This window comes from Lissotriton helveticus, chromosome 12, assembly GCF_964261635.1.
Source record: "Lissotriton helveticus chromosome 12, aLisHel1.1, whole genome shotgun sequence".
NCBI lineage: Eukaryota > Metazoa > Chordata > Amphibia > Caudata > Salamandridae > Lissotriton > Lissotriton helveticus.
The window spans coordinates 573093910-573115419 of record NC_136073.1 but is presented as its reverse complement, the minus strand read 5'-3'; the positions used below and the strand labels follow the sequence as shown (position 1 = coordinate 573115419).

The 21510-nt window shown below is 51.8% G+C and overlaps 1 protein-coding gene across 1 annotated transcript in view; it reads left to right on the top strand.

Moving 5' to 3' along the window:
• Positions 1–21510, top strand: part of CSNK2A2 (casein kinase 2 alpha 2) — a 529051-nt gene that overhangs the window by 273139 nt on the left and 234402 nt on the right. The window contains exons 6-7 of the mRNA XM_078670241.1: positions 9876–9959; positions 10848–10958. Coding sequence (XP_078526367.1) covers positions 9876–9959; positions 10848–10958 — 195 coding nt within the window. The remainder of the gene's footprint in view (positions 1–9875; positions 9960–10847; positions 10959–21510) is intronic.

The following is a 21510-nucleotide window of genomic DNA, read 5'->3' as shown; positions in this document are numbered from 1 at the left end:
TGCTATGTATTGTTATGCTATGTTTCGTTGTGTTTTGTTATGCTATGTTTTGTTATACTATGCTATGTTTTGATGTGTTATGCTATGTTTTGTTATGCTATGCTATGTTGTGTTTTGTTATGCCATGCTATGTTATGCTATGTTTTGTTATGCTGTGCTTTATGCTATGCTGTTTTGTTGTGTTTTGTTATGCTATGTGTTGTTGTTTTATGCAATGCTTTGCTTTATTTTGTTATGCTATGCTATGTTTTGTTATGCTATCCCTGCTATGTTTTGTTGTGTTTTGTTATGATATGCCATGCTATGCATTGTTTTGCTATGCTATGTTTTGCTATTCTTGTGTGGGGTTGTGTGTGTGGGGTTTTGTGTGGGGGGGGGTTGTGTGTGTGTGGGGTTGTGTGGGGGGGTTGTGTGTGTGGGGGGGGTGGGGGTGTGGGGGGTGTGTGTGTGTGTGGGGGGGTTGTGTTGTGTGTGGGGGGGTTGTGTTGTGTGTGGGGGGGTTGTGTGTGGGGGGGTTGTGTTGTGTGTGGGGGCGTTGTGTGTGGGGGGGTTGTGTTGTGTGTGGGGGGGTTGTGTGTGGGGGGGGGGGTTGTGTGTGTGGGGGGGGTTGTGTGTGTGGGGGGGGTTGTGTGTGTGGGGGGGGTTGTGTGTGTGTGGGGGGGTTGTGTGTGTGTGGGGGGGTTGTGTGTGTGGGGGGGTTGTGTGTGTGTGTGGGGGGGTTGTGTGTGTGTGGGGGGGTTGTGTGTGTGTGGGGGGGGTTGTGTGTGTGTGGGGGGGGTTGTGTGCGGGGGGGGTTGTGTCTGTGGGGGGGGTTGTGTCTGTGGGGGGTTGTGTGTGTGGGGGGTTGTGTGTGTGGGGGGTTGTGTGTGTGGGGGGGTTGTGTGTGTGGGGGGGTTGGGTGTGGGGGGGTTGGGTGTGTGGGGGTTGGGTGTGTGGGGGGGTGTGTGTGTGTGTGTGGGGGGAGTTGTGTGCGGGGGGGTTGTGTGCGGGGGGGGTTGTGTCTGTGGGGGGTTGTGTGTGTGGGGGGTTGTGTGTGTGGGGGGTTGTGTGTGTGGGGGGTTGTGTGTGTGGGGGGTTGTGTGTGTGGGGGGGTTGTGTGTGTGGGGGGGTTGTGTGTGTGGGGGGGTTGTGTGTGTGGGGGGGTTGGGTGTGGGGGGGTTGGGGGTGTGGGGGGTGTGTGTGTGTGTGTGGGGGGTGTGTGTGTGTGGGGGGGGTGTGTGTTGGGGGTGTGTGTGGGGGGGGGTGTGTGTGTGTGTGGGGGGTGTGTGTGTGGGGGGGGTGTGTGTGTGTGGGGGGGGTTGTGTTGTGTGTGGGGGGGTTGTGTTGTGTGTGGGGGGGGTTGTGTTGTGTGTGGGGGGGTTGTGTTGTGTGTGGGGGGTTGTGTTGTGTGGGGGGGGTTGTGTGTGTGTGGGGGGGTTGTGTTGTGTGTGGGGGGTTGTGTTGTGTGTGGGGGGTTGTGTTGTGTGGGGGGGGTTGTGTGTGTGTGGGGGGGTTGTGTGTGTGGGGGGGTTGTGTGTGTGGGGGGGTTGTGTGTGTGGGGGGGTTGTGTGTGTGGGGGGGTTGTGTGTGTGGGGGGTTGTGTGTGTGGGGGGGGGTTGTGTGTGTGGGGGGGGGTTGTGTGTGTGTGTGGGGGGGTTGTGTGTGTGTGTGGGGGGGTTGTGTGTGTGGGGGGGGTTGTGTGTGTGTGGGGGGGGGTTGTGTGTGTGTGGGGGGTTGTGTGTGTGTGGGGGGGTTGTGTGTGTGTGGGGGGGTTGTGTGTGGGGGGGTTTGTGTGTGTGGGGGGGTTTGTGTGTGTGGGGGGGTTTGTGTGTGGGGGGTTTGTGTGTGGGGGGGGTTGTGTGTGGGGGGGGTTGTGTGTGTGGGGGGGGTTGTGTGTGTGGGGGGGGTTGTGTGTGGGGGGGTTGTGTGTGTGTGGGGGGGTTGTGTGTGTGGGGGGGTTGTGTGTGTGTGGGGGGTTGTGTGTGTGGGGGGGTTGTGCGTGGGGGGGTTGTGTGTGTGGGGGGGTTGTGTGTGTGTCTGTGGGGGGGGTTGTGTGCGCGGGGGGGTTGTGTGCGCGGGGGGGTTGTGTGCGAGGGGGGGTTGTGTGCGTGGGGGGGATTGTGTGCGTGGGGTGGTTGTGTGCATGGGGGGGTTGTGTGCGTGGGGAGGGTTGTGTGCGTGGGGAGGGTTGTGTGCGTGTGGGGGGTGGAGGATGTGTGTGTGGGGTGTGTGTGTGGGGGGATTTGGGGTGTGTGTGGGGGGGGTTGTGTGTGTGTGTGGGGGGGGTTGTCGGGGGGTTGTGTGTTGGGGTGTGGGGTGTGTGGTGGGGTTGTGTGTGTGGTGGGGGGTTGTGTGTGTGGGGGGTTGTGTGTGTGGGGGGTTGTGTGTGTGGGGGGTTGTGTGTGTGGGGGGTTGTGTGTGTGTGGGGGGTTGTGTGTGTGTGGGGGGGTTGTGTGTGTGGGGGGGTTGTGTGTGTGTGGGGGGGTTGTGTGTGTGTGGGGGGGTTGTGTGTGTGGGGGGGTTGTGTGTGTGGGGGGGGTTGTGTGTGTGGGGGGGGTTGTGTGTGTGTGTGGGGGGGTTGTGTGTGTGTGGGGGGGTTGTGTGTGTGTGGGGGGGTTGTGTGTGTGTGGGGGGGTTGTGTGTGTGGGGGGGTTGTGTGTGTGTGGGGGCGGGTGTGTGTGGGGGGGGTGTGGGGGGGTTGTGTGTGTGTGTGGCGGTTGTGTGTGTGTGTGGCGGGTGTGTGTGGGGGGGTTGTGTGTGTGTGGGGGGAGTTGTGTGTGTGGGGGGGTCGTGTGTGTGTGTGGGGGGAGGGGGTTGTGTGTGTGTGGGGGTCGTGTGTGGGGGGGTCGTGTGTGGGGGGCAGGGGGTTGTGTGTGTGGGGGGAGGGGGTTGTGTGTGTGTGGGGGGGGGTTGTGTGTGTGGGGGGGGGTTGTGTGTGGGGGGGTTGTGTGTGGGGGGTTGTGTGTGGGGGGTTGTGTGTGGGGGGGTTGCGTGTGGGGGGGTTGCGTGTGGGGGGGTTGCGTGGGGGGGTTGCGTGGGGGGGGTGCGTGGGGGGGTTGGGTGTGGGGGGGTTGGGTGTGCGGGGGGGGTTGTGTGCGGGGGGGTTGTGTGCGGGGGGAGTTGTGTGTGGGGGGGTTGTGTGCGGGGGGGGTTGTGTCTGTGGGGGGTTGTGTGTGTGGGGGGTTGTGTGTGTGGGGGGGTTGGGTGTGGGGGGGTTGGGTGTGTGGGGTGTGTGTGTGTGTGGGGTGTGTGTGTGTGTGGGGGGTGTGTGTGTGTGGGGGGTGTGTGTGTGTGGGGGGGTGTGTGGGGGGTGTGTGTGTGTGTGGGGTGTGTGTGTGTGTGGGGGGGGGGGGTGTGTGGGGGGGGGGGGGTTGTGTTGTGTGTGGGGGGGTTGTGTTGTGTGTGGGGGGGGTTGTGTTGTGTGTGGGGGGGGTTGTGTTGTGTGTGGGGGGTTGTGTTGTGTGGGGGGGTTGTGTGTGTGTGGGGGGGTTGTGTGTGTGGGGGGGTTGTGTGTGTGGGGGGGTTGTGTGTGTGTGGGGGGGGGTTGTGTGTGTGTGGGGGGGGTTGTGAGTGTGTGGGGGGGTTGCGTGTGTGTGTGTGGGGGGGGTTGTGTGTGTGTGGGGGGGGTTGTGTGTGTGGGGGGGGGGGGTTGTGTGTGTGTGGGGGGGTTGTGTGTGTGTGGGGGGTTTTGTGTGTGTGGGGGGTTTTGTGTGTGTGGGGGGGGTTGTGTGTGTGTGGGGGGGTTGTGTGTGTGTGGGGGGGGTTGTGTGTGTGGGGGGGGTTGTGTGTGTGGGGGGGTTGTGTGTGTGGGGGGGGTTGTGTGTGTGGGGGGGGTTGTGTGTGTGGGGGGGTTGTGCGTGGGGGGGTCGGGGGTTGTGCGTGGGGGGGTTGTGTGTGTGGGGGGGTTGTGTGTGTGTCTGTGGGGGGGGTTGTGTGCGCGGGGGGGTTGTGTGCGAGGGGGGGTTGTGTGCGTGGGGGGGTTTGTGTGCGTGGGGAGTTTGTGTGCGTGGGGGGGTTGTGTGCATGGGGGTGTTGTGTGCGTGGGGAGGGTTGTGTGCGTGTGGGGGGTGGAGGATGTGTGTGTGGGGTGTGTGTGTGGGGGGATTTGGGGTGTGTGTGGGGGGGGTTGTGTGTGTGTGTGGGGGGGGGTTGTCGGGGGTTGTGTGTTGGGGTGTGGGGTGTGTGGGGTGGTTGTGTGTGTGGTGGGGGGTTGTGTGTGGGGGGTTGTGTGTGTGTGGGGGGTTGTGTGTGTGTGGGGGGGGTTGTGTGTGTGGGGGGGGTTGTGTGTGTGGGGGTGTGTGTGTGTGTGGGGGGTTGTGTGTGTGTGTGGGGGGGGTTGTGTGTGTGGGGGGGTTGTGTGTGTGGGGGGGGTTGTGTGTGTGGGGGGGTTGTGTGTGTGTGGGGGGGTTGTGTGTGTGTGGGGGGGTTGTGTGTGTGTGGGGGCGGGTGTGTGTGTGGGGGGGTGTGGGGGGGTTGTGTGTGTGTGTGGCGGTTGTGTGTGTGTGTGGCGGGTGTGTGTGGGGGGGTTGTGTGTGTGTGGGGGGAGTTGTGTGTGGGGGGGTCGTGTGTGTGTGGGGGGAGGGGGTTGTGTGTGTGTGGGGGTCGTGTGTGGGGGGGTCGTGTGTGGGGGGCAGGGGGTTGTGTGTGTGGGGGGAGGGGGTTGTGTGTGTGGGGAGAGGGGGTTGTGTGTGTGGGGGGAGGGGGTTGTGTGTGTGGGGGGAGGGGGTTGTGTGTGTGGGGGGGAGGGGGTTGTGTGTGGGGGGAGGGGGTTGTGTGTGTGTGGGGGGTTGTGTGTGTGTGGGGGGGGTGGGGGGTTGTGTGTGGGGGGGTTGTGAGGTGTGGGTGTGGGGGGGTTGTGGGTGGGGGTGTTGTGGGGGGGGGAGTTGGTTGTGTGTGGGGGGGTGGGGGGAGTTGGTTGTGTGGGGGGGGTTGGTTGGGTGGGGGTGTTGTGTGGGGGGGTGTGGGGGAGTTGGTTGTGTGGGGGGTTGGTTGTGTGGGGGGTTGGTTGTGTGGGGGTTGGTTGTGTGGGGGGTTGGTTGTGTGGGTATGTGGGGGGTTGTGTGGGTGTGTGGGGGGTTGTGTGGGTGTGGGGGGGGTTGTGTGGGTGTGGGGGGGTTGTGGGGGTGGGGGTGTGTGTGTGTGTGTGGGGGGGGTGTGTGTGTGGGGGGGTGTGTGGGGGGGTGGAGTTGGGTGTGTGTGGGGGGTTGGGTGTGTGTGGGGGGTTGGGGGGGTTGGGTGTGTGTGGGGGGGTTGGGTGTGTGTGGGGGGTTGGGTGTGTGTGGGGGGTTGGGGGTGTGTGTGGGGCATTGGGGGTGTGTGTGGGGCATTGGGTGTGTGTGTGGGGCATTGGGTGTGTGTGTGGGGCATTGGGTGTGTGTGTGGGGCATTGGGGGTGTGTGTGGGGGGGTTGGGTGTGTGTGGGGGGGTTGGGTGTGTGTGTGGGGGGTTGGGTGTGTGTGTGTGGGGGGTTGTGTGTGTGTGGGGGGTTGTGTGTGTGTGGGGGGTTGTGTGTGTGTGTGGGGGGTTGTGTGTGTGTGTGGGGGGTTGTGTGTGTGTGTGGGGGGTTGTGTGTGTGTGTGGGGGGTTGTGTGTGTGTGTGGGGGGTTGTGTGTGTGTGTGGGGGGTTGTGTGTGTGTGTGGGGGGTTGTGTGTGTGTGTGGGGGGTTGTGTGTGTGTGTGGGGGGTTGTGTGTGTGTGTGGGGGGTTGTGTGTGTGTGTGGGGGGTTGTGTGTGTGTGTGGGGGGTTGTGTGTGTGTGTGGGGGGTTGTGTGTGTGTGGGGGGGTTGTGTGTGTGGGGGGGTTGTGTGTGTGGGGGGGGTTGTGTGTGGGGGGGGGGTTGTGTGGGGGGTGTCTGTGTGTGGGGGCGTTGTGTGTGTGTGTGTGTCGGGGGTTGTGAAGCTTCGGGCCTGTGGCTCAGTGAAGGGGCTCATTTTCCCGAGGGAGGGCTACTGCCTGCTCGGCCCAGATGTTAATCTGGTCGAGAGTCTCTGGCACCGTCAGAGATGGAGATAACATTCGTCCTGGGGGGTAAATACTAGGAGGGAAGGGCGGGGGGAGGGGGAAGAGACAGAGGAGGGAGATCACAGAGTGTGAGAAATTTAAGACAAGCCGCACAGGACTAGATGCTTGCCCGCCATTATTTTGGATGTAAATAAAAAAATTAAAAAACGAGTTGGCCGAGCCGTGCGGAAACACATTTATTGGGAGGGTGTAACACCCCAAACACCATCCCCGTCCCTAAAGATGTGCCTCTCTCCCTTCAGGCTCTGAAGAGACGGCTGTGTAATGGTAGGGACTGTCGGTGCTGGTTGTGAACTCTTAGGGACTGTTCGGACAGGCTCAGAAGAGACAGCTGTGTACTGGTAGGAGCCGGCTTTCACTAGAAGGGACAGTCGTGATGTCTCTGAAGAGTAGCCGCTGTCTATTGGGAGGGGACAACCGGTCAGGCTCAAGAGTGTTGTCTACTGAGAGGAGCTGTGTGTGGTTTTGTGCTGAGGGAAAGTCCCTGGTGCCTCTGAAGAGATTTCTGTGAACGCAAAGGAGCTTGTAAGCAGTGGTAGAGACAGCCCCCGCTCTTTAGAGACTGTTCTGTACCGAGAAGAGTTTGCATGTGCACGAGAGGGACAGTTGTGTAAGAGGGGCAGTCAGAGCTAGCTCAGAGTGAACTGGCCAGCTCCTAGATCACATGGAAAACTAAAGCCTTCTAGTGACTCGTGAAACTGGAAATGTAAAGGGAATGTCATGACCCCGCACATAGCAAAAGGAAAGCTGCAGGAAAAAATTGCATTGATCAGTCAAGATCCTCTTATCTTATCCACTTGTTTAAAAAATCACCCATTACTTTCTTGAAGTCTAAGTCAGCAGTGTCTACACTCTGTGTTAGAAAAAATGTTTGGAATAAAAAAATAATGTGTATTAACCTAAGGGATGACTGAGAAATGTGTAAAACAGGTGAGACATGGCGAACATCGACTCGCTAAAGACAGCTTTCTTACCGAATGAAGTACTCCCATGTCCCGTGGAAGCCAAATGCAGCCGGGGAAGATTGCTTCATTTTAAAAGGAGAGAGCATGACGGTCACTGCGTAAGAGTGCATGTCTACTCTAAGAATTACATGAGCAGCCGAAAGCCGCCAAATACTCCTGTGGTGGCACTCATGCAAGGAATTCTGAGACGTCACAGCCAGCTCATAGATCACATGGAGATCTCAGGCCTTCTAGTGACTCGTGAAACTGGAAATGTAAAGGGAATGTCATGACCCCGCACATAGCACAAGCTCTCTGCATTGCTGTTGTGGGGCGTTGTCTGTGTGTGTGGGGGGGCGTTGTCTGTGTGTGTGTGTGTGGGGGGGGACGTTGTGTGTGGGGGGGTTGTGTGTGTGTGTGTGTGGGGGGGGGTTGTGTGTGTGTGTGTGTGGTGGGGGGGTTGTGTGTGTGTGTGGGGGGGTTGTGTGTGTGTGGGGGGGTTGTGTGTGTGGGGGGGGGTTGTGTGTGTGGGGGGGGTTGTGTGTGTGTGGGGGGGTTGTGAAGGGTCGGGCCTGCGGCTCGGAGAAGGGGCTCAGTTTCCCGAGGGAGGGCTACTGCCTGCTCGGCCCAGATGTTACAGTCTGCTCTGGAGTCTCTGGCACCGTCAGAGATGGAGATAACATTCGTCCTGGCGGGTAAATACTAGGAGGGAAGGGCGGGGGGGGAGAGAGAGGGAGGAGGGAGATCACCGAGTGTGAGAAATTAAAAACAAGCCGCACAGGATTAGATGTTTGACCGCCATTATTTAAGATGTAAATAAAAAATAAAAACAAGTCACTAAGGGCTGCATGCAGGGGAGAAACTGTTCACTGACCGGCACCCAGTTCGCTACATAAGACCGCAGTGCAGCGGCCACTCAATTCCACTGTAAACAGGGAGGGATCACGATCTCAATGGCAGGCTGCCTGGACCAACAAAAACCTATGGGTATAATCAGAAGGGGGGGGCGAAGGGGATGTTTTGCTTCAAAGAAAACCTTAGCATGATTGGATCCGTATGTATACCTTTTTGATTTATTAAAAAAAATAAACAGAAACCTAACACAAGGCAAGGCGTCTGTGCAGCAGACGCTATGCTGATAAAAGTTACACAGATGCAGTTTTGCTAAAATAAATGCTGTGCAACCTGCCAAATCACAAACGCTACCTTCTTGATTAGAAAAAAGCCGAAACATAATGCGCGGCATCCATGAAGCGGGCAACGTGATTATGAAATCTAAGCTACAGGGATGTTGTGTTAAAATGAAAGCCACACGGCCTCCATGCTCACATTAGAACCATGCCTTGGGGAGAGGATGTGGTCTCACAGCTAGACTGCCGACTTTAAGGCTGAGGGGAAGTCATAAAAAAAAAGTGGAGCGTGCGCCATGATGTGATGGGGAGTGCAGCTCTGAGAGTCACAATAGTGCATGTATACACGAGGACCTGTGGCGCACACTGTGTGCTCATGGTGCAAGTCCATGAAGACGTAGAAAGTGAGCCAAGGCTACAACAACACATGAAACCGGACGTATAAACAGAAAAACTAAATTACTGGGATAGCCCCAGAGCAGCGAAAAGTGCCCCAACCTGAGGTGTTGTGGACAAGAGCTGAGTGAGGTGGCAGTTAGTCTCTGATATGTACAGCCTCTTTGCGTGGAGTTTAGGGCAGGTCAAACAGAGCAGTTTTGGCGAGGGGTTGGGAATGTAAGTAGTGCTCGTGTAAATAATGACGACGGAGCAGCTGTGGTGAGGGTAATGTAGCTGGTGTAAAACGCTCCAATACCTTTGTGTTGATTTCGTGCTTAACTAACTCCCAAAAACAAATTGAAGGAAGTAAAATTTAATTAAAATCCGACGGGCGGAAATGCTGTCAGTCAGTGGAGGAATCACAGACAGCCTTTTGAAGGTGCCGGTGACGCAGTTTAAGTATAGCGCCTGCTGCCTTTTCACTTTTCTAAGGTGCCGGTGGGTGAGTGTAAGTAACAAGCTCTTGGAATTGCTGTGGTGGGCGGGGTAGCTCATTCCTTTGAAGTCTGATGGGGGGGGAGCCTGTGAAGTGATGCGAGGCACAGACAAATGGTGGAATGGTGGTGTGCGAGCGGCTTCCTTTCAAGTCTGATGGGGGGGCGGGGGAGCAAATGGCGAGCGCGCGCACGGAGCACATGCACTGTCCATAATCCGCATAGAAAAGCCCCTTGGTAAGCTTTCCTGGAGCAGCTCTCTATATATCTCGCATAGCAATTGCTTACGCAATACGCTAGGTGAGACCTAAAAAGAATCTGAAGACCAAAGGTGGGAGCTTCCGGAGGAAGTGTGATGACGTCACAAAGGGCACCACATGGAGGCACCTCTATGCTCACCACCAACAAACACAAAAATAGTAGGACAAATGTGTTTGGGAAGAATTCCAGACCCAAAGACTAGATGGCGGAGTAATGCACAACATGTGAATCCAGAAAATTCTTCAAGCTGCAGAAATACACCAACAGGTGAAAAACTAAGATATTGGCCCTGTGAACGCCATCCGCTAGTTATTTTTTTGGGGGGGGCATATTATAATGGAAAGCACCTCCATTTATATTTCCCTGCTAATCAAGGATGCAGTTTCATAATGAATGTTTAACAAATGATTTTCTGGTCACAGATAGGTCTGTAGGACAGTGGCATGACAAATAATTTCCCTGGGTTTGCTTCAATCGGGGCTGGCAGAGGTGATGCTAAAATAGGCTAGTTCTATTGGGTGGAAAGCTGATTGAAAGACCATTGGTCCCTACTGTCTATATTCAAGTACTTGTAGTTCCTGTTTAAGGGAGTGCTTACATTTCTATCCAGAGCAGGAGTTTATCAGCGACAGTTTGGAATCAGTGTACTTCTACTCTGTCTTCCTCAGGCTCTGGATTACTGTCACAGTATGGGAATAATGCACCGAGATGTCAAACCACATAACGTTATGATCGATCACCAACAGAAAAAGGTAAGATGTTGAGAGTATTAAGTATGAAAAATGGTAGTGCAGTTAATTAGAATGGGTATTCTGTTACCATTTTTTGAAAAGTAGTAATTGTAAAGTTAGTTCCCAAAACCTTCCTGCCTATATGGATTTATTTAATATATGTCTTGATTGATGTATGTCTTACGCCTGGACCTTATGATGTATAACCAGTGCAGGAATTCGGCTTCATGAATCAGTGGAACGTTATGGGGAGACATTGTCAAAAACTTGTGCCTGATAGATCTGCTGAGCATTGACAGCACTTTGCTTTCTAAAGCTATAGTTAGCACCCTCTCTGGAGAGTAACAGCAGCAGTCAATTCTTTGAATGAGAAACTATGTAAACTGAAGGATCAGTATACTACGTATGTCATCCAGAACATTCAAACAAACCCCTTGTTGTTAAATCTAGATTTTTGTTTCATTGTGTAATGGCCCTTTCATCCAGTTTGCCGCTTATTTGTTTGTTGTGCTACTGCAGCAGATGTGTGCACTACAAATTCCACAGACTAAGCAGTGTTTTTGGCTCCTGTGATCAGAGATCATGGGAAGATGAAATTCATTACACATCATAACTGGTTGTTTAACTGAACTGGTTGGGCTTCCAATCTTGGTATAGAATTTAGATGCTGAAGTTTTAATAAACAGCCCATCGTTGATTCCAGGATGTGTGGTTTAAGATGCTTTATGCAATCAGCTGTTCGTATGCATTTTTTTATATGGTCTTTGTTTTTATTGATTGTTAACATTCACCTTTAGTGGATAGATTGGAACTGTTAGACTTTAGAAGTATGATATATTTCTATTTACAAAGTAATATTCCATAGAATATTTTTAATTCTAATGTTTTCAAAATTCTCCCGACTAACAGCTGAGGCTTATAGATTGGGGATTGGCAGAATTTTACCACCCTGCGCAAGAGTACAATGTTCGCGTGGCATCCAGGTACTTCAAAGGGCCGGAGCTTCTTGTAGACTACCAGGTAAGAGTGAGTATGTGTAGCATTTTGTGAAATGAATGGAGGCCAGGAGTGTTGTGTTCTTGAGTTTGCTGTTGAAATACTAAACACGTTGCAGTCATAGCCGTTTGTTTTGACAGCATTAATGAGGACAGCAGCAGATCAAACTATATTGCTAAGAGATGGTGATTATAGGCTGAGTGGAGCTGTAGGACCAAATCAGAATGTTAAAATTCACAATTCTTATTTCTGATGAATACTTCTAACCTCAGATTCCTCATCTTTTAACTATTCCCCAGGTGTCAGACTGGATCTGGAAACTTCCTAAAAGCAGTACACCTGCACACCAGGGGATGTCAGTGTGTATCACCACACCAATGTTGTTCCACTCTGGCAGTGACAAACGGAACCACAGGAGCTATCTCCTGTCTCTGCATGAGACTTTTCTCTCAAAAGTATTTTGAAAGTGGTGTGCTGAGAGCCAAGTCATGCAGTCCTTAATGAGTACGGGTAACCCCAATACATTCACTACCACACCACCAGACAGGGTTCAAAATGTATCAAAACCTTTGGGAAATGTGTGATTTTTCTCATCCGGCTTTGAACTATGCCCCGTAACTGCCATTTGCATCCCTTCTCAGGGCTTGAGAAATCTGAAAAATGGTACTAGTCTTGCAGGTCTAGTACTTTAAAAAAAACTCCTCGCCCTAACAGTAACCTACTTGACCTCCATCTCTGAAAGCGGAGCAAATGTGACAAGATAACAAGATTTAAAGGCATCTGTTCGAGGCATATGAGCTGCAGATCTTACACTGTGCATTAGATCGCCACCTGGTGTTGGGCTCGGATGATTGCATGTTGTCGTCTTGGAAGAAGTCTTTGTAGTCACGAGATAGGTGACTCCTCCCTTGGACGATAGTGCGCATGGGCATCGGCTCCATCCTAAGATTGTGTTTTTTCCGCCACTGGGTTCGGATGAAACTTTTCCGCTCTGGTTCGAAATCTACTTTTCAAGTACTTCGACGCGTAAAAACGTATTCAAACTTCACCAAACTACTTTCGATATCGACAAACATCGTCTCGACTACATCAGATCGATTCCGGTCTTCGACGCGGGCCGTTGGGCCTATCCACACCGTGAGGCCTACACCTCATGGAAAGGACGCCAATCAAAAGATGCCCCAACTGTGGAGCAAAGTTCCCACACAGTGACCATCACGAGGTGTGTAACCAGTGCTTATCACCAGAGCACGACGAATCCAGCTGCACAGCCTGTGTCTCCTTTCGATCCAAGAAAACCATTCGAGATCGGAGGGCCCGTCGACACGACATGCAGAGATCGGCTCCGGAACCGGTGGATATCTTCGACGAAGAAGTTCCGCTTGTTCCCGAAGAAGACTTAGACGATCTCCAAATCGTATCAGAGGCAGACGACTCGGATGACTTCATACCATCGGGTCAGCGCGTGAGTACTACTGCCCCGGCCCCATACTCACCACCCAAATCGAAGGCAAAGGCCAACACTCCGCCTCCGGGCCCAGTCACGACCGAAAACATACTTCGAAAGCCCCGAAATCAAGCCTTCCGGTAGCTACTTACCGAGCAAGCCGCATGTGCCAATCCCACCAGCTCCATCGGCACCGAAACCAAAAGAAGTCTCGGCTCCGAAACCGTCGACTTCTAAAGACAAAACTATGAAGCCAGCGTCTGATGCCTCGAAGCCGACCAGACCAGCTTCCACTCCGCAGCCAATATCCTCGGTAACGAAACCTACAAGGCCTGATTCCGATGCGCCCAAGCCCTCGAAACAGCCTACGGCTCCGAAAACAATACCTTCGGTGCCGAAATCTACACCAAAGGACACCGTTACAACTCCTAAGACTAAAGATAAGCAGCAACCACGCCCGGAACCGAACGAATCGGCAGCGGCAAAGGTTCCGCAAGGAGAAGAACTTTTCCAACTTGATCCTCTACAAAAGAAGATCTACATTGACCCAAACACAGGTCATGTATCCACAACACCACACAGGAAGAGGAGGACAATAGACACAGCACCTACACCTGCAGTGCCTGTCAAGAAGGACTCTGCCACATCTCCTATGCACCCTTCTTCTCCTATACTTCCTTCTCCTTCATCTCCTGTTCCTCCTAACAATTCACCTCTAAAGTCTCCTGAACACTCTCCTCCTCATTCTTCACCACATACACCTCAGAATGATGAGGAGTATAGTATAGGGGGAGGGGTAGACTCAGATGAGCCTTTTCCCTACCCTGTTGATGATCCAGATTGGGAGTACCCAAGCCCACAAGATGTGCCAGACATTCCTGACCCACAGTCATATCCATCAAAACCTTCTCCCCAACAAGACAATATTGGTTTTGGGCACTTACTGAATACGGCTGCCATTTATCATGGGGTCACTATGCTTTCAGATGAGGCAGAGGAAGGTTTTTTATTAGATACATTTGAACAATCACAAAGGTCTGTTCAAATTCTGCCTATGATCAAAGGGGTCATCAAACATGCTCCAGAGGTATTTAAAGATCCTGTACGTGCTAGCATCCTAAACCCTAGTATTGAGAAAAAGTACAGGCCTGCTCCTGGTGATCCAGCCTACATTAAGGGGCTACAATAGACACATCTACAGCTCTAGCGTATCCCAGTCCAGCCAGGATACAGAGCATTCAAGCCTTAGTCACAAAGTTCCAACATCAACACTCTCTCCTAGCCAGAGTGTTCATGAGACTAATCGGCATGATGGCATCTTGGATCTTCATTGTACCATATGCAAGACTGCAAATGCGTCCGTTACAGGAATGCCTAGCACAACAGTGGAATCAGGCTCAAGGACAAATAACAGACCTGGTGTTGGTTGACAGCCACACACATCGCTCTCTGCAGTGGTGGAATACCAAAAACGACAAAAGGGCGGCCGTTCCTCGAACCTGTCCCACAAATAGTATTTACAGCAGACGCATCTCACAGGATGGGGAGCCCATCTCCTACATCATACAACTCAAGGGCAGTGGAACAATCAACAAAAATTGTTCCATATCAATCACCTAGAGCTGCTAGCAATATTCTTAGCACTCAAAACATTCCAAGTACAAAACAAAGCTGTCTTAATCCGGATGGACAACATGACAGCTATGTATTATATACAAAAACAGGGGGGGGATACACTCTATACCGCTTGCACAGAACATTTGGAGATGGGCCATTCCACAAAACATATATCTGTTAGCAGAACACCTTCCAGGAGTTCACAATCAGGTAGCTGATCTGTTTAGTCGACAGACACAACAGATTCACGAATGGGAACTACATCCGCAAGTTCTTCAACCATTCTTTCACAAGTGGGGTCATCCAGACATAGATCTGTTCGCCACACACGAAAACACAAAATGCCCAACCTTCGCCACCAGGTTTCCACACCCGCTGTCCAAGGGCAATGTGATATGATGAACTGGTCAGGCAGATTTGCGTATGCTTTTCCGCCACTACCACTAATACCAATAATAGTGCGCAAGCTACGACAACAGTCGCTCAAACTCATTTTAGTAGCTCCCACATGGGCACGCCAACCGTGGTATACAACTTTGCTAGAACTATCCCTAGTTCCACACCAAAAGCTATGTCTGACACCATCCCTGCTAACGCAGAACCATGGAGACATCAGACATCCAGACCCAAGTCAACTGAATCTGGCGATCTGGCTCCTGAGGTCTTAGTTTGGTTATCTTAACCTACCACGAGACGGTATGAATATCATTAAGGAAGCCAGGAGGCCTACTACTAGAGCTTGCTATGCTGCTAAATGGAAAAGATTTGCCATTTACTGCAACAATACCCAAATTGATCCCCTGGATGCTTCCATCCAAAATATAATTTGTTACCTTCTACATTTACAAAGATGTAACTTGGCTTATTTATCTATACGCCTACATCTGGCAGCAATTGCAGCATATTTACAAAATAGACAACATTTGTCTCTATTTAGAGTGCCTGCTATTAAAGCATTTATGGAAGGATTACAAAGAATCATTACCCCCAGGTTACCACTCTCTCCAGTGTGGAACCTAAACATTGTTCTTACAAGGCTCATGGGATCACCTTTTGAACCTCTACACACATGTGAACTGCAATTCCTCACATGGAAAACAGCTTTTCTAGTAGCTATTACCTCTCTTAGGAGAGTAAGTGAGATTTAACCCCTTCCATGCTCGTGACGGAACCATTCCGTCATGAGTCACGGTTGGGCTGTGCTGATGACGGAATGGTTCCGTCACGACCACACCCGCGATTGGAATGTCCAGCACAGGGCTGGAATTCCTGCCGCACTGAAGCGTTTAAGCGTTCACTATACAAGAACCATTTTTACAATTACACCCTAATAAAGTGGTTCTCAGGACAAATCCCAAATTCCTTCCAAAAGTCATTACTCCGTTTCATTTAAACCAATCTGTAGAATTACCAGTGTTTTTCCAAACCTCAGACTCTGAAGCAGAAAGAGCTCTACACACACTAGACGTTAAATGAGCTCTCCTCTATTATATAGATAGGACCAAATCCTTTCGCAAAACAAAGCAATTGTTTGTAGCTTTCTCTCCACCACATAAAGGCAACCCCATCTCTAAAGCTGGAATTGCAAGGTGGATTGTAAAATGTATACAAATATGCTATCAAAAAGCAAAACGTACATTAACAGTTCCTCCTAGAGCGCACTCCACACGCAAACTAGGAGCCTCCATGGCTTTCTTAGGGAACATTCCCCTAGAAGACATCTGCAAGGCAGCAACATGGTCTACAACACACACCTTCGCTAAACACTATTGTGTTGATGTGCAAGCTAAGCAGCAAGCTGCAGTAGGCCAAGCTGTCCTCAAAACACTCTTTCAAACTACTGCAACAGATACAGGTGACCACCGCTAAGGGGCGACACTGCTGTACAATCTATGCACAGAGTACGATCTGCAGCTCATATGCCTCGAACGGAAAATGCTACTTACCAGTATGCATCTGTTTTTGGCATGTAGAGCTGCAGATTCTTACACGCCCTCCCGCCTCCCCGGGACCTGCATCTGTTCCAGTTCTATCTTTCTTAGATATACACGCATGGACATCCTTTCTTCTTTATACAAACTCCATCATTTCCCATCATGGCGAAAAACAATCTAAGGATGGAGCCGATGCCCATGCGCACTATCGTCCAAGGGAGGAGTCACCTATCTCGTGACTACAAAGACTTCTTCGAAGACGACAACATGCAATCATCTGAGCCCAACACCAGGTGGTCGATCTAATGCACAGTGTAAGAATCTGCAGCTCTACATGCCAAGAACAGATGCATACCGGTAAGTAGCATTTTCCTTATTGTTAATTTGCTTTGTGAGCAATAAAAAGGCCTTTAAATCTTGTTATCTTGTCACATTTGCTCAGTTTTCAAAGACGGAGGACAAAAGTTAAAATGTTTTCCTACCCTCCAGAAAGGGCGAGTAGGACCTAAAAATAGCTTGTCCTCATAAAATTTACCTCGCAAATGCAAGTGGTCGAGTGGATTTGTCGAGCCCTGCTTCTTTATACAGGATGGTCAGCAGAATTTGCCATCTGTTGTGGCTTGGACACCAAATATTCCCTAGGCAGGCTCAGTGGCACCAGTGTGGCTCTCAGGAGTCACACCTGGATGAGGTCCACTGGCTTCTCCAATGGCGTCCAGTCCACGTTAATGGATGTGCCTTTCAGTGGCTCTTGCCTTTTTGGTGAGAAGGTAGACTCTGCTGTTGAGCGTTTTAAGGATAGTGGGCTTTGGCACCCTTCTTGTCTGTTCGCCCACCAAGTTTCGCTGTTTATGTGGCTATTGAAGGGGCTTCGAATATCTCCAGCAAGTTCAGCCTGCCCACCAAACCCTTCAACCTTTTCTTGCCAAAGACCACGGGACCCACAGACCTCATGGTCAAGAGGGGCAACATGCAGCAAGTTTGCCCATCCCACTGCTGCAGCCTTAAAACCTCTTTAATATGCCATTTGAGACTCGCAGCCACCTCTGTCAGGAGATGGGATCTGACATTTTCTGCAGAGTGGTAGACAATAACTTTGAGCAAATGGGCCCAGCAGACTATTCAGCGGGGTTACACCTTACAATTTCTTGTCATCCTGCACACCTGCCACCATCCTCAGAATGGCTGATGAAGGACCATCTGTCCCTCTTACAGCAGTAACTGCAGGACATTCTTGTAAGAAAGTAGCTCTGTATATACTAGACCAAAGTAAGGTACAGTATGCACAGAGTCCACAGTCCCCAGAGGTATGGCAGAAGCTAAACGTAGATATAACCGTACTCACTAAAGTGGTAGCTTGGTCGAACAGTAAGGCAGTATCAGAGGACAGTGTAAAGCATTTGTTCTACACACTGTCAGCAAATGGTCTCACACACTCAAGAACTGAACTCTAGGCCTATTGTTTTGTATCAAAAGATATAGTTGTATTCGAGGCTTGTGGGCTGCTGAATTCATATCTGTGCATAGATCGCCGCCTAGTGTTGGGTCCGGATGATTGTACTTTGTTGTCTTGGAAGATTCTTTGAAGTATCACGAGATAGGCGACTCCTCCCTTGGACTACAGTGCGCATGGGCATCTTCTCCATCCTCAGATTGTTTTTTTCCGCCATTGGGTTCGGATGCTAACTCCATAACTCCAACTTCGGAATCGAAAATAAAACTTTCTAAAGGCCAAAAGGCCTTCGACGGTATTGTTCTCGCTCGGTACCTCTCTACTCGATCCAGCTTTCCATCTCCTATCGGTCGGCGACGCGGGCCGTTGGGCCTTTTCGACGCCACGTGAGCCGACCGTCGATGGAAAGAAGCCCTTTTAAAAGGTGCCCGCAATGCCACTCCAAGTTTCCCCATACTGACAAACAATCAGTATGCAACAAGTGCCTTTCCCCACACCATAGGGAAGAAACCTGCCAGGCCTGCGCCCAGTTTCGATCAAAGAAAACGATATGGATCCGAAGGGCCGCTAGGCAAGAAATGCAGCGACAGGCCCCCGGAACCGGACAACATCTTCGATAATGACCAGGACCTACCGGACGCTCAAGACTCGGACCTAGAGATCGTCACCGTCGAGGACTACTCGGACTCCGATGACGACATCCCACCGGGGCAAATCGTGAGTACACAGCCCCCGACACCAATATGCCCGTTACCGAAGGCTCCGGTCGAGGCATCGCCAAAAGGCCTTAGCCAAGATCATAAAGTTTCGCCAGCCCCGCCGTCCAGCTCTGCTTCGAAACTGAAACCTTCAGACCCCAGGGCCCAGTAACATCGCCCCGAAGAAGGTTCCAGAGCCTAAAAAACCAAAAAAGGCCGTACAGCCAAAGAGCGTCGAGCCGAAAAAGACTGTCGAGCACAAAAAGGCCGCTCAGCCAAAAGACGCCGACCCAAAAGTGGTAGTCGAACCAAACAAGGGCACGCAATCTAAGGGCACCGAACCGAAGAAGATCGCCTACCCGAACAAGGCTTCCGCTCCAAAATCCATCGACCCGTCCAAGGTCTCGGACAAAAAGGGAGCCGTACCGAAGCCCGTAGCACGACCGGACAAAGCTGTCGACCCAATGATAAGTGCTCCGAAGACACCAGTCGATCCGAAAAAGAACGTCGACTCGGTAAAGGACACTCATCCCAAAAAGCCTACGGAGCACAAAAAACGTGTCGACCCGAAACCTCCAGTCGACCCAGATTCGCTCGTCGACCCCGAACAAGGGCCCGAGCCGATGAAAAGCAGGAAAACACCAAAAGTCGTCAGAAAAGACAGTGTTACACCCAACCCAGGACTGTAGAGGAAGAACTCTTCCACCCAGATCCATCAGACGACCAAGCTAAAATATATATTAATCCAGACACTGGTAAAGGTACCATCCTGCACTGAAAGAAGAGGCCTGTGGACTCTGGCTCACATTCCCCTATTCCTTTAAAGAAAAAGGACTCTGGGACTTCTCCCTCTAGACCCTTTATTCCTTTTCAGCCTATCATGCCTACTACACCCTTTAATCCTTACATTGCTTACTCTCCTTCTCACCATGGGGACAATGAGGGTAACACAGGGGAAGAGCCACAACCTCTGTATGATTTCCCACAAGAACCTCAACCACAAGAGGAACCATGGGAGGAGCCATCAGACCCTTACAACGCCCACGCCATCCCTAATGAGCCCTCTTATCCTACTAAGCCATCACCTACAGATGACACCATAGTCTTCAATCAACTTATAGACAGGGCAGCACAATTCCACAATGTAGATAGGCATAATGACCCTGTAGAGGAAGACTTCCTGTTTGACACATTCCCCACTTCAGAAAAAAGTGTTAGAACACTTCCCATGTTAAAGGGAGTTCTAAAACATGCACCTGACATATTTAAAGATACAGCCAGAGCACGGGTAATCAACCCCAGAATAGAAAAAAAGTATAGGGCAGCTCCAACAGACCCTACTTACATCAGGGGACAGTTACCACTAGACTCACTGGTAGTGGCCAATGCACATAAATGGGCCAACTCCCAAACAACGGGGGAAGCACCTCCCCCTGATAAGGAGTCAAAAATACTGGAAGCATCAGGCAAAAGGGTAGCAGCACAAGCCTCCAACTCATGGAGGATTGCTAATACACAAGCCCTACTGGCTCGTTACGACAGGGCGCATTATGATCAACTCGAAAGCCTAATGCAACACCTGCCTGAGCCCTTTAAAGCACAAGCTAATGACGTCATACAAGAGGGAAAATGTACAACAAATGCCTCCATCAAATGCGCGCTTGACGCAGCAGACACCGCAGCTAGGTCAATTAACACTAGCGTCCTTTTACGCAGACATGCATGGCTGCGTATTTCCGGGTTTAAGAATGAGGTACAGTCCACCATTCTTAACCAACCTGTCAATCAAGATTTCCTATTTGGCCCTGCTGTCGACACCATTTTGGATAAAATGAAAAAAGACACCGAAACAGCAAAATCAATGGGGGCATTGCAATTTCAACAACACAGTCTCCTTTCGGCGCTCCTCATACAGGGCAACTACACGAGGAAATACCTCGCAAACATCTGCCTCATACAAAAGTAACACACAAGGTTCCTTCACAAAAAACACAAACAGAGGAGGTTATAGGGGCAACAGTAACAAGGGAAGTGGAGGCAATAACACCAGAGCCTCCACTGCCACAAAACAGTGACTTCATTATGCTGCCTCCAGACCACATAACACCAGTCGGAGGCAGACTCCAACAGTTCCTACCTGTCTGGCACGCAATTACCACAGACAGGTGGGTGAGAGAAATTATCCAGTCGCAGGTTCAAGGGTCAACAGGCCTGCAGGATTCTGGGACCAAGTCAGTTGGTGTCGTCCTCTTGTTAGCAGCTGCACGGCATGTCTTCTGGTTTCTTCTTCTTGTTGCAATTGGGATCTGAGGAATGAAGGTTCAGGGTGCCCCTAAATACTAAATTTAGGGGCGTTACTGTTAGGGCAAGGACCAATGGGTCCTCGTCTTGGGGTGAGTACACCCCCTAGCCTGCTCCTCTCCGGTGGAAGGGGGGCAGGTGCCTTTCTCTGATTGGGCAGGACACCCCATCCTCAAGATGGCCGGAGTCCGGAGTTGTTCTTCACCTCTCCCACATGAGGGGTGGATTTGGCATAGGGCTGCACACCCCCTTTCCTCACTAAGGGTTTCCCGCTGTTCTTCCCGCCAGAGTGGGGGTCAGAACCTGTGGGGGCCAGTTGCTGAGTACAGCAAGTGGCCTGGAGAAGCTCACAAAGACGGCATGTCTTTGAAGCTTCCCTGGCCCCTCCTGGGGGAGGAGGGGGTCTAGAAACATGTCTGGTGGTGGCAGCCTTGGTAGCCACGCAGTCAGGACACTGGGAGTTGGTTAGGTTTCAGGGGGCATCTCTAAGATGCCCTCTGCCGTGCATATTACATTAAATCCCGCACTGGCATCAGTGTGGGTTTAATGTGATGAGAAGTTTGATATCAAACTTCTCAGTCTTCAGTGAAGCCTTCATGGTGCTGTGGAGTTTGTGATGACAACCTCCCAGCACCATATACTTTTAATGGCAGAACTGCACTTACAGTGCCCAGGAATGGTCCTGGGTACTGAAGGGGCACAGGGCTCATGCACCTGTGCCCACACCACTGGCATAGGGCAACCAGCTAGAGGGGTGACTGATGGTTGCAAGGGTACTGGGCTTGTGGGCATGGCACTATGGGATGTGTGCCATGTCGACTCTTTGTTTAAGTTCTGCACCTAGACACTCAGCCTGCAAAGGCAGTGTGTGTGTGTGTGTGTGTGTGTGTGTGTGTGTCAGGGTACAGGGCCCCTAAGGGTGGCACAATAAGTGCTGCAGCCCTTAGGGGTCTTCTCTGGTCACAATGCCCTGGGTACCTAGGGTACCATTTACCATGGGCTGACAGTTGGCCAGAGATGCCAATTGGGTTTTAGTTTCAACAGTTTTAGGGAAGGAACACAGGCCCTGGGCACCTGATTGGCAGGAGCTCAGGGCACACTCAGTCAAAGCACATTAGCAATTCAG